General features: G+C 42.5%; 1 protein-coding gene across 1 annotated transcript in view; it reads left to right on the top strand.

Moving 5' to 3' along the window:
• Window positions 1-13,301, top strand: part of MUC13 (mucin 13, cell surface associated) — a gene marked incomplete at its 5' end in the record, with an annotated part of 33,008 nt that overhangs the window by 9,837 nt on the left and 9,870 nt on the right. The window contains 2 exons of the mRNA XM_032629410.1: window positions 233-288; window positions 11,075-11,226. Of these exons, the coding sequence (XP_032485301.1) occupies window positions 233-288; window positions 11,075-11,226 (208 nt within the window). The remainder of the gene's footprint in view (window positions 1-232; window positions 289-11,074; window positions 11,227-13,301) is intronic.

Raw genomic sequence — 13,301 nt, forward strand, 5'->3', positions numbered from 1 at the left:
GGGTGCTTCAGGTTTCCATCTTTTTCCTGGGTGGCTCTGAATTATATCAGAATCTTCCTATGTTACAGCAAAAATTACTGAAAGGTATTAGAGCGCATGGAAAGAATAAATAATTTGTTGTGTTATAGTTGTATAAATGAGTTTAGAAATGGATTTATGTTAAAACCTAGATGTAATATCACTTTTCCCCTCTCTTTGTAGTTGTTCTTAATTCTGTTCTTTTTCTCCACAGTTTAAAAAAGCATTTCACAGTCCTGATTACGGGCAGACTGTAATTGGTAAATTAAGGTAAGTTTGCTGTGGACTGATGGGGTACTTTGGAAGCAGGTTGTGTTTGCCTAACTTCTGTGTTCTCTTGCATACCCCATGTGGCACTGAGGCCCTAGGATGGCTAGTCACAGGTCAAGAAGAGATGATTAGTCTGAGTACCACGGAGGGCCCTGCCTCTGACGTCACATTGACCCTGGCCTGGGTGGGCAGGGTGTAACCTGGGGATAGCAAGATGCTGCCTGTGATTGGCTACTCAGTAACGTGCCCACATAGCCCAGGGCATCACCTGGTTCTCTTTGTTTGGTTTGATGCTTTGGCTACAAATCACACCTGGTCAATCCCTGGAATGTGCATTCCAGAGGGTCAGGAGGAGAATGAATGGCTCACAGCCATCTCTTCCCTCACTGGGGGGAATGAGGCAGACAGGAAGACCCCAGTCATGCACCTGGCTACTGCAGGGCCTGTCGTGAGCTCTTTCTACAGTAAGAACGAGAATGCAGTGAGCATAGCAACATGCAGTGACCAGGGTTGCATGCTATTTGGGAACCCAAAGGGGCGGAGGATTCTCAAGAATCTTGGCCTTCTCTGAAGCGTATTGATACATGAGTGCTACAGGCTGAGGAAAGAATGCTCTAAGGCAGGGGTCCCCAACCCCGGGGGGCGGCACAGCAGGAGGTGAGCAACAAGCAAGCAAAGCTTCATCTGCCACTCCCCATGGTTCCCCACGGCTCCCCATGGCTCCCCACGGCTCCCCATCGCTCGAATTACTGTCTGAACCATCCCCGCCCCTATCGGTGGAAAAATTGTCTTCCATGAAACCGGTCCCTGGTGCCAAAAACGCTGGGGACCACTGCTCTAAGGTGAAGAGACCATGCAGAAAAAGCAGCTTTAATGTATTTATAGTTTATGGTTTTACTATTGCATCTATCTTTATAAACTTTGTCAAGTCCTTTGTGGAAAAACATACTATATATATTTAGATATGTGAATTCAGAGAAGACCTCCTAAAAGTGGTGAGTTTTGATCTTGTCGGTGAGCAAGGTGCACGTGTGATGGGTAGCCAGAAGGCTGGCAGGCAGCTTAATGGGAGGCACGGTGCAAGCAGCAGGCAGAGAGGCTGGGCCCCAACACACAGGCTGGAAGCTGGAGGTACAGCAGACTCCTGAATGTCTATGCATTGTTGAAGGACATTAGGTTTGATTTAGGGGACAACAGGGAGTTCATGCATCAGGATGACTGGATAAAAACAGGAACAATGAGGTGTAAATCTATGCTTGGATCCCTGCCTTGGCACATTATTGCTGTGTGACTGGGTAGGCATTTTAACCTCTCTGAACTTTTGTTGCCTCATCTCTATAACTGGGATAATCTGATCAACCTTCCCAGAACCCTGGGAGGAGCAAATGAGATACCTTTGGAAAGATTCCCTGTGCAAAGTGCCTGGCACATAGTCAGTTTCAACAAGTTAGTTCCCCTTCCAGAATATGGGACCCTGCAAGTATGATGGAGAGCTGGTCCCACAGAGTCACTTGGGGAAACTGTGGCACTCCTTCCGTTCTTAAGGAAAGGGGAGTTTTGGAGGCAACCCCTTACCTGTGAGCTCAGTGTCCTGACAGGAGGGACTCCCCCAGCAAGGGGGCCATGGCAGGCAAATAGACCTCAGTCTCACCTCAGAAGGCATTTCTTAGGCTCCATACCAGTGCTCTCTCCTCTGAATCCCCAAGCTCTTTATTTACTGTCCAAATGTTGGAATTGGAAGGATCCTCAGAATTTCTCTAACACTCAAATCTCTCTTTGGACAGAGGAGGACGCTCAGGCTGAGGGAAGCTGGGACTGGTCTTGGACCACAAAAGATGGTGGCTATCCTGGGTCTAGATCTCTGGGCTCTTAACTCAGAGGCTAGTGCTCTAGTCATTTATACTACACCTTTTTGTCACTTAAGAACACGACCGCTCCATCATTTCCTTGAACTGTTCTGTAAGTGTCATGTCTTGTCTCCTGAATTGGAGAGTATGCTAGCAGGTTCTTTAAATGAATGCATTATGGATGGCATTTCTTTCCTAGCCCCACTGCAAATTATACCATAGATCTGTGGTCATCTTTCAACTGATAAAGAAAGCTTGTATCGAGTACCCCTTTCTCACTGCCCTATACCTTCCACTGTCACCTCCAAATCCCATCATGAACCAATCATGATAGGAAATGTTAAATTAGAACTCTGAAGCCCATTTTGCTTTTGGACTCCCTTTTGAGGTGATCATTCCTAAAAACAGAATTTGGTTCATGTTTTGGATTTTCTGGATTGTTCTGCAGAACCCACATGGCTGTGAACATTTTCTAAGTAGGCTGGCTATGTTTTCAAGCTTCTCTATTTCTTCAAAAGTCAGAAAGGAGTATAGGAAAACAATTGGACAGGAAAATATATATCCTGAGTCTTAAAAACACACAGCCACAAATCAGAGAGGGAAGAAGTTTTTTTGTTGTTGTTGTTGTTTGTTTTTTGGAGTTTTTTGGTCACAGACGTCCCTTTTAATAGTGAAAGATTGAAAATAACCTCAGTATCATAATAGGAGGTTGATTAAGTACATTATGATACATGCATGGGATGGAATATTATGCAGCCATTTCAAATGATGTACACATTTTAAATGATGACAGGAAAATATTCACAACATACTGAAAAATGAAAATGTACGCTAAAAAGAAGCATGTATAAAGGATTTTACCTTGCAAAAATAAAATATATGCATGAAAAAAGACTGGTGATATTTAGAATCAGAAAAACAATTATTTAAAAATAAGAGTAATACATGCTTACTGTAAAAAATTTGGAAAAAACAGAAAATATGAATAGAAGACAAAAAAATCACCGACGGTCTCTCAACTCAGGGATATTTATGCATTTTGGTATATTTCCTTCTACTCTTTTTTTTTTAATAAATTTTTATTTATTTATTTTTTTGGCTGCTTTGGGTCTTCGTTGCTGCACGTGGGCTTTCTCTAGTTGCGGCGAGCAGGGGCTACTCTTTGTTGCGGTGCGTGAGCGTCTCACTGCAGTGGCTTCTGTTGTTGCAGAGCATGGGCTCTAGTCGTGTGGGCTTCAGTAGTTGTGGCTCACGGGCTCTAGAGCGCAGGCTCAGTAGTTGTGGCACACGGGCTTAGTTGCTCCGCGGCATGTGGGATCCTCCCAGACCAGGGCTCGAACCCGTGTCCCCTGCATTGGCAGGCAGATTCTTAACCACTGTGCTACCAGGGAAGTCCCTTTCCTTCTATCTTTATTTCTATGAAACTGCTTCATCTGGGAGGGCCCAAGGGATCACTCCAGGATCACTGAAGCTGGTCCTCAACAGTGTAGCCATGGAGAAAAGGAAGAGCATGGCAGCAAACACAGGGACGGCAGGAGACAGCTGGACAGCCAGGTAGCGGCATTCGAAGGCGAAGAAGAGTGTACACGTCCCCAGGATGAGGAAGAGGGTCAAACAGAAGATGCCCTTTTGCCGGGCCATCATCACACGGCCATCACAACAGAAGGTGTTCCTGCCTAGGAGTTTCTCCCATTTCCGTGTCACCTTCTTTCTCACCACCATCACAGACATGATTGGAATTCCTGGTCCGAAATGGGTTTTGTGATTACAAGAGGGAAGAAACAAAAGCTGAGCGCAGCTTTGAAATCACGTTGCCTGCTGTTGCTGCCGCTGGGTCAAACATCATCAGAAGTCCGGTTTCTAGCCCTGGAAAACAATCTTCTCCTGATAAACTGGCCCAGCGAGAGAAGAGAGGCCAGGAAGGGGAGCCGGGCCTGAACCCTGGAAACCGAACTCAGCGGGGAACCGAGGCCAGGAAGTGCACTGTCCCAGGGGACCGCGTCGGCCGCCCGAGGTGGCAGTGCCTTCTCCCCAGCCCGGAGGCTGCCTCCTCCTGACAAGGGGGCCCAGTGGTCGGGGACCTAAACCAGCTGTGGCAACCACCCACCGCTGGGCAAATGGCAGGAAGAAGTTATTTAAAGTCCTTTTTTTTCTCTCTCAGTGGTTGTATCCCTTGATTCTTTTTTGGATAATGAAAGAATTAGAACTTGGTACAGCTGATCTCAGGGCCCCAAGTTGCAGCACTGATTAGAGAGATTCTTATGATGTCTTGCTCGTAGCAAGCACTTAGTATCTGGTGATGTGATTTGGTATTATATTCTGATGCTTCTCACCGCCCCATCCCTCCTTGGGATCAGTTCTCCTCTGGGTCAGGTGTGCCCAGGTCCAATCTCACACACACACACACACACACACACACACACACACACATACACACACACACACACACACACACACTTTGAAGCTGACTTCTGGCTTCCTGGGCCCTTTCTTGGAATGATCCAGACTCTGTATGGTTGATTACTGTTCTCTCTGTGCACAGGGAGGAACACACACCCCTCTGTCTCTCTCAAAGCGCAAATCTGAGATTTTACAGCTCATCAAGAGACCTACTCTTGACTTTCTGCAGAAAGTGACAGCTTACTGTTTCAGATATCACTTATTCTACTTCTGCTTCACTCCAGGCTCCTTAATCCTAAAAATGATTGTCCACAATTTTTCTAAGTCTCTTCCAACAAGACCTTGCTATAGCCCTAGATTTCCTCCGAATGCATGCTGAATAGAGATCTCTAGGCCTATAAATGGCCATTTTATGGCAACCCCATGCCTCCCTATGTGAGCCTCAACGGTGGATATAAAACAATGGGTGGGGGGCTTCCCTGGTGGCGCAGTGGTTGAGAGTCCGCCTGCCGATGCAGGGGACACAGGTTCATGCCCCAGTCCGGGAGGATCCCACGTGCCGCGGAGCGGCTGGGCCCATGAGCCATGGCCGCTGGGCCTGCACATCCGGAGCCTGTGCTCCGCAATGGGAGAGGCCGCAACAGTGAGAGGCCCGTGTACCGCAAAAAAAACCCAAAAAACAAAACAATGGGTAGGAACTAGTGCTGAGAGATCTGAGAGTCTGGGAGGTCTGAAGACCTTTTTTTTTTTTTTTCTTTTTGGAATTTTATTTATTTTTTATACAGCAGGTTCTTATTAGTTATCTATTTTATACATAGTAGTGTATATATATCAATCAAAATCTCCCAATTCATCCCACCACCACCACCCCCTCCAGGTTCCCCCCTTGGTGTCCATATGTTTGTTCTCTACATCTGTGTCTCTATTTCTGCCCTGCAAACTGGTTCATCTGTACCATTTTTCTAGGTTCCACATATATGCGTTAATATAGGATACTTGTTTTTCTCTTTCTGACTTACTTCACTCTGTATGACAGTCTCTAGATCCATCCACTTCTCTACAAATGACCCACTTTCATTCCTTTTTATGGCTGAGTAATATTCCATTGTACATATGTACCACAACCTCATCCATTTGTCTGTCGATGGGTATTTAGGTTGCTTCCATGACCTGGCTATCGTAAACAGTGCTGCAATGAACATTGGGGCGCATGTGTCTTTTTGAATTATGGTTTTCTCGTAGTGGGATTGCTGGGTCATATGGTAATTTTATTTTTAGTTTTTTAAGAAACCTCCATACTGTTCTCCATAGTGGCTGTATCAATTTACATTCCCACCAACAGTGCAAGAGGGTTCCCTTTTCTCCACACGCTCTCCAGCATTTGTTGTTTGTAGATTTTCTGATGATGCCAATTCTAACTGGTGTGAGGTGATACCTCATTGTAGTTTTGATTTGCATTTCTCTAATAATTAGTGATGTTGAGCATCTTTTCATGTGCTGCTTGGCCATCTGTATGTCTTCTTTGGAGAAATGTCTATTTAGGTCTTCTGCCCATTTTTTGATTGGGTTGTTTGTTTATTTACCATTGAGCTGCATGAGCTGTTTAGATATTTTGAAGATTAATCCTTTGTTGATTCATTTGCAAATATTTTCTCCTATTCTGAGGATTGTCTTTTGGTCTTGTTTATGGTTTCCTTTGCTTGCAAAAGCTTTTAAGTTTCATTAGGTCCCATTTGTTTATTTTTTTGTTTGTTTGTTTTTGTGGTACGTGGGCCTCTCACTGTTGTGGCCTCTCCCATTGCAGAGCACAGGCTCCAGACGCGCAGGCTCAGTAGCCATGGCTCACGGGCCCAGCCACTCCACGGCATGTGGGACCTTCCTGGACCGGGACACGAACCCGTGTCCCCTGCATCAGCAGGCGGACTCTCAACCACTGTGCCACCAGGGAAGCCCCTGTTTATTTCTTATTTTATTTCCATTACCTTAAGAGATAGATCAAAAAAAGTCTTGCTGTGATGTATATCAAAGAGTGTTCTTCCTATGTTTTCCTCTAAGAGTTTTATAGTGTCTGGGCTTACATTTAGGTCTCGAATCCATTTTGAGTTTATCTTTGTGTATGGTGTTACGGAGTGTTCTAATTTCATTCTTTTACATGTAGCTCTCCAGTTTTCCCAGCACCACTTATTGAAGAGACTGTCTTTTCTCCATTGTATATTCTTGCCTCCTTTGTCATAGATTAGTTGACCATAGGTGCGTGGGTTTATCTCTGGGCTTTCTATCTTGTTCCATTGATCTATCTTTGTGTTTTTGTGCCAGTACCATGTTGTCTTAAATACCGTAGCTTTGTAGTATAGTCTGAAGTCAGGAAATCTGATTCCTCTAGCTCTATTTTTTTCTTCAAGACTGATCTGGCTGTTTGGGGTCTTTTGTGTCTCCATACAAATTTTAAGATTTTTTGTTCTAGTTCCGTAAAAAATGCCATTGGTAATTTCATAGGGATTGCATTGAACTTGTAGATTGCTTTGGGTAGTATAGTCATTTTCACAATATTGATTCTTCCAATCCAAGAACTTGGTATATCTCTCCTTCTGTTGGTATCATCTTTAATTTCTTTCATCAGTGTCTTACAGTTTTCTGTCTATAGGTCTTTTGTCTCTCTAGGTAGGTTTATTCCTAGGCATTTTATTCTTTTTGTTGCAATGGTAAATGGGAGTGTTTCCTTAATTTCTCTTTCAGATTTTTCATCATTAGTGTATAGGAATGCAAGAGATTTCTGTGCCTTAATTTTGTATCCTGAAACTTTACAAAATTCATTGATTAGCTCTAGTAGTTTTCTGGTAGCATCTTTATGTATAGTATCATGTCATCTGCAAACAGTGACAGTTTTACTTCTTCTTTTCCAATTTGTATTCCTTTTATTTCTTTTTCTTCTCTGATTGCCATGGCTAGGACTTCCAAAACTATGCTGAATAATAGCGGTGAGATTGGACATCATTGTCTTTTTCCTGATCTTAGAGGAAATGTTTTCAGTTTTTCACCATTGAGAATGATGTTTGCTGTGGGTTTGTCATATATGGCCTTTATTATGTTGAGGTAGGTTCCTCTATGCCCACTTTCTGGAGAGTGTTTATCATAAATGGGTGTTGAATTTTGTGAAAAGATTTTTCTGCATCTATTGAGATGATCATATGGTTTTTATTCTTCAATTTGTTAATATGGTGTATCACATTGATTGATTTGCATATATTGAAGAATCCTTGCATCCCTGGGATAAATCCGACTTGATCATGGTGTATGATCCTTTTAATGTGTTGTTGGATTCTGTTTGCTAGTATTTTGTTGAGGATTTTTGCATCTATATTCATCAGTGATATTGGTCTGTCGTTTTCCTTTTTTGTAGTATCTTTGTCTGGTTTTGGTATCAGGGTGATGGTGGCCTCGTAGAATGAGTTTGGGAGTGGTCCTTCCTCTGCAATTTTTTGGAAGAGTTTGAGAAGGATGGGTGTTAGCTCTTGTCTAAATGTTTGATAGAATTCACCTGTGAAGCCATCTGGTCCTGGACTTTTGTTTGTTGGAAGATTTTTTTTTTTTTTCTTGCGGTACATGGGCCTCTCATGGCTGTGGCCCCTCCCATTGTGGAGCACAGGCTCCAGACGCGCAGGCTCAGTGGCCATGGCTCATGGGCCCAGCCACTCCACAGCACGTGGGATCCTCACGGACCGGGACACGAACACGCGTCCCCTGCCTCGGCAGGCGGACTCTCAACCACTGCGCCACCAGGGAAGCCCTGTTGGAAGATTTTTAATCACAGTTTCAATTTCATTACTTGTGATCGGTCTGTTCATATTTTCTGTTTCTGCCTGGTTCAGTCCTGGGAGGTTATACCTCTCTAAGAATTTGTCCATTTCTTCCAGGTTGTCCATTTTATGGGCATAGAGTTGCTTGTAGTAGTCTCTTAGGTTGCTTTGTATTTCTGTGGTGTCTGTTCTAACTTCTCCTTTTTCCTTTCTAATTTTATTGATTTGAGTCCTTTCCCTCTTTTTCTTTTTCTTTTTTTTTCTTTTTTTGCCATACGTGGGACTCTCACTGTTGTGACCTCTCCCATTGTGGAGCACAGGCTCCGGACGCGCAGGTCAGCGGCCATGGCTCACGGGCCTAGCTGCTTCGTGGCATGTGGGATCTTCCCGGACCGGGGCACGAACCCATGTCCCCTGCATCGGCAGGTGGACTCTCAACCATTGCGTCACCGGGGAAGCTCCCTCTTTTTCTTGATGAGTCTGGCTAAGTGAGTCTATCAATTTTGTTTATCTTCTCAAAGAACCAGCTTTTAGTTTTATTGATCTTTGCTATTGTTTTCTTTGTTTCTGTTTCATTTATTTCTGCTCTAATCTTTATGATTTCTTTCCTTCTACTAACTTTGGGTGTTGTTTGTTCTTCTTTCTCTAGTTCCTTTAGGTGTAAGGTGTAAGGTTATGCCTTTGGTTGTTTATTTGAGATGTTTTTTGTTTCTTGAGGTAGGCTTGTATTGCTATAAACTTCCCTCTTAAAGCTGCTTTTGCTGCATCCCATAGGTTTTGTATTATCGTGTTTTCGTTGTTGTTTGTCTTTAGGTATTTTTTAATTTCCTCTTTGATTTCCTCAGTGATCTCTTGGTTATTTAGTAACATATTGTTTAGCCTCCATGTGTTTGTGGTTTTTACATTTTTTCCCCCTGTAATTGATTTCTAATCTCATAGCATTGTGGTCAGAAAAGATGCTTCATATGATTTCAGTTTTCTTAAGTTTACCAAAGCTTGATTTGTGACCCAAGATGTGATCAGTCCTGGAGAATGTTCCGTGTACACTTGAGAAGAAAGTGTAATCTGCTCTTTTTGGATGGAATGTCCTATAAATATCAATTAAATCTATCTGGTCTATTGTGTCATTTAAAGCTTATGTTCTCTTATTAATTTTCTCTCTGGATGATCCATCCATTGGTGTAAGTAAGGTGTTAAAGTCCCCCACAATGATTGTGTTGCTGTCGATTCCCTCTTTTAGAGCTGTTAACAGTTGCCTTATATATTGAGGTGCTCCTATGTTGGGTGCATATATATTTATAATTGTTATATCTTCTTGGACTGATCCCTTGATCATTATGTAGTGTCCTTCCTTGTGTCTTGTAACGTTCTTTATTTTAAAGTCTATTTTATCTGATATGAATATTGCTACTCCAGCTTTCTTTTGACTTCCATTTGCATGGAATATCTTTTTCCATCTCCTCACTTTCAGTCTGTACGTGTCCGTAGGTCTGAAGTGGGTCTCTTGTAGACAGCATATATATGGGTCTTGTTTTTGTATCCATCCAGCAAGCCTGTGTCCTTTGGTTGAAGCATTTAATCCATTCATGTTTAAGGTAATTATGTATGTTCCTATTACCATTTTCTTAATGGTTTTGGGTTTGTTTTTGTAGGTCCTTTTCTTCTCTTGTGTTTCCCAGTTAGAGAAGTTCCTTTAGCATTTGTTGTAGAGCTGGTTTGGTGGTGCTGAGTTCTCTTAGGTTTTGCTTGTCTGTAAAGCTTTTGATTTCTCCATTGAATCTGAATGAGATCCTTGCCAGGTAGAGTAATCTTGGTTGTAGGTTCTTCCCTTTCATCACTTTAAATATATCATGCCACTCCCTTCTGGCTTGTAGAGTTTCTGCTGAGAAATCAGCTGTTAACCTTATATGGGAGTTCCCTTGTATGTTATTTGTCATTTTTCCCTTACTGCTTTCAATAATTTTTCTTTGTCTTTAACTTTTGTCAGTTTGATTACTATGTGTCTCAGCATGTTTCTCCTTGTGTTTATCCTGTATGGGACTCTCTTCACTTCCTGACCTTGGGTGGCTATTTCCTTTCCCATGTTAGGGAAGTTTTGGACTATAATCTCTTCAAATATTTTCTCTGGTCCTTTCTCTCTCTCTTCTCCTTCTCTAACCCCTATAATGCAAATGTTGTTGTGTTTAATGTCCCAGAGGTCTCATGGGCTGTCTTCATTTCTTTTCATTCTTTTTTCTTTATTCTGTTCTGTGGCAGTGAATTCCACCATTCTGTCTTCCGGGTCACTTATCTGTTCTTCTGCCTCAGTTATTCTGCTATTGATTCCTTCTAGTGTATTTTTCAGTTCAGTTATTGTATTGTTCATCTCTGTTTGTTTGTTCTTTAATTCTTCTAAGTTTTTGTTCTTTATTCTTCTAGGTCTTTGTTAAACATTTCTTGCATCTTCTTGATCCTTGCCTCCATTCTTTTTCTTAGGTACTGGATCATCTTCACTATCATTATTCTGAATTCTTTTTCTGGACGGTTGCCTATCTGCACTTCATTTAGTTGTTTATTTGGGGTTTTGTCTTGTTCTTTCATCTGGTACAAAGTCCTCTGCCTTTTCATTTTGTCTGTCTTTCTGTGAATGTGGTTTTCCTTCCACAGGCTGCAGAATTATATTTCTTCTTGCTTCTGCTGTGAAGACCTATTTGTTTATGCTTCAGTTCAATTCATCAAGTGATGGATTCATTTCATTTTTAGCACATCTCCTTCAGCAAGATCTGCAATGCATACTGTTGATGTAGCAGTAGTAAACATTTTTCTGGAAACTACCAAAGAAACTGCAGAAACCGTATCACGTGCCATTGAAAGCGCAGTTAATAACAGTGCAAATGAGTTTACAGGATACATCAGTAAGTATGAAATAATTTTATATGACGATTACCTGAAGACCTATCTACTTTTCATAAATTTTTCTATTATATGTTTGAAGGGGGCCAGAAGCACTTGATAATTGAATCCACAGACATCTCCCAGTTTCCTTTGAATCTGTCCTTTCTTCCTCCCTCCCTTTCCCCTGTCATTTGGCTTCTGCTCCTTTATAACCATCCCCCAAGTCATCAGACTGACTAGTTTGTTCCTCTTCTTGGAAGGTAGTCTTGGACAAATAGCCTCTGGACGAGGAAGGATGAAGAAAGGAGAAACAAGAGGGCTCTATACCAAGTTTTAGCTTTCCAAATGCTATAGAAAGTTTTATCTATACTGTTTCCCCTTTAGGCAGACACAACCCCCCCCCACAGGACAGCTGTTAACAATTCATTTTTACTGTGTTACAAGCACCCCAAATCTTAGTGGCCTAAACAACAACCATTTATTTATTATAACGGTATAATTCTGTGGGTCAGAATTTGGGCTTACCTGGGCAGTTCTACTCATTTAGGCGGGGCTCGGCTGATCTCTGCTTGGCTCACTTATGCATCGGGCATTAGCTGCCGGGTAGATCAGCTGAGGGCTGACTGATCTAAGATGGCTCAGCTGGACAGTTTGTCTCTGCTCCAGGTGATCTCCCATCCTCCAGCAGGTTAGTCCAAAAGGGTTTCAAGAGCAACAAGAGGGCACATTTCAGTACACAGGTGCTTCTCACTCTCTGCTAATGTTATATTTACAACTGTCCTGACGGCCAAAGCAATTCACATGACAAAGCACAGTGTGGCAGGCCCTACGAAGGGGCATGGACACAGGAAGGCAGGAATAAACTCGCACTGTTACTGCAATCACCACAGCAGTCATCAGGAGTTCCTCATTTCAGAGGTGTCCAGGGCCAGCCCTGGGGGCATCTCTGTGCAACTGGTCCTCAGTCCTGGTTGCCAAACCCAAAGGCCTCTGTTGAGACACAACTTATCTGACTTTTCTGTAACATTTGATACTAGTATCCTCCCATTCCTGAAGTCCTCTTCTCTCTGGACCTCCACTCACCATTCTCCTGATCCCATTCTGCCTTCCTCATCTTTCATTTTGATCCTTCTGCGACTCCTTCTTTAGTCTCTTAAATTTTTGCTGTTTGCTTATTGTAACCTCCATGTCCTAGTTTGCAAAACTTATTTCTCTTTTTGAAAATATAATCAAATTCTGTTCATTTATGGTTTTCTAGCACCTTCTCTCTTTTTCAAGATTTCACAGATGATCACTGTTCTCTCAGGACCTGGAATGTAAATGCTCTGGAATAAAACACTTAAAATTCTATTAGAAAAGATGGGGGCTCCCCTGCACTCTACCCGCTCCATGGGCTGCGGTCCCTTTAGCAATGTCCATTCAACTCTTTTCCATCCAAGTATTATTTCCTGGCAAGACAGGAGAAAAATTGTTCTGAAGCCATTCTGTTTTTCTCATGTCATTCATCAACACTATACCAGCCAGGCCTGGCCTTTCCATGAGCCCCTGTAACGTGGAAAACATACACCCTTTCATTCATTTGCCCATTTTTAAATTTTTAACCCTTTGCTCTTTGTTGTTGGGTTTTTGTTGCTGTTGTTGTTTTGGGTTTTGTTTGTGGCAAGCCTGAGCTCATTTGGGACTCTAGACTGTCTCTGTCACACTTTTAATATTCCATCTTTGGTTATAGGATCTTCTTTTTATATTTTATGTCTCTCATCTGAGAGCTTCCTGTGCAAACCATGCCAGTTTATTATATTACCTGGCCCTCTCCCATTTTTTTTTTTCTTTACAGCTTGTTGGGATCATTTGCAGCTGAAAGTTAGAATTACATTTTCAGAGCTTCTTACTTTCCTGAACTGTTTGCATCTTCCAGAGTCTCATGCCATGGAACTACACCTTATCCTTTTTGAACATTTCAATATTTACTCTCTCAAAGTCATACTCCTCTTTCTGACTGTCACTTGGTCCTTGTCTTCAAGGGACTCATCACTTCCACCTGCCAATAGATTTCTCCTCAGGGTCACAATTTTGTCCAGAGTATCAATTCATGCCG

Source organism: Phocoena sinus, chromosome 4, assembly GCF_008692025.1.
Source record: "Phocoena sinus isolate mPhoSin1 chromosome 4, mPhoSin1.pri, whole genome shotgun sequence".
Lineage (NCBI taxonomy): Eukaryota > Metazoa > Chordata > Mammalia > Artiodactyla > Phocoenidae > Phocoena > Phocoena sinus.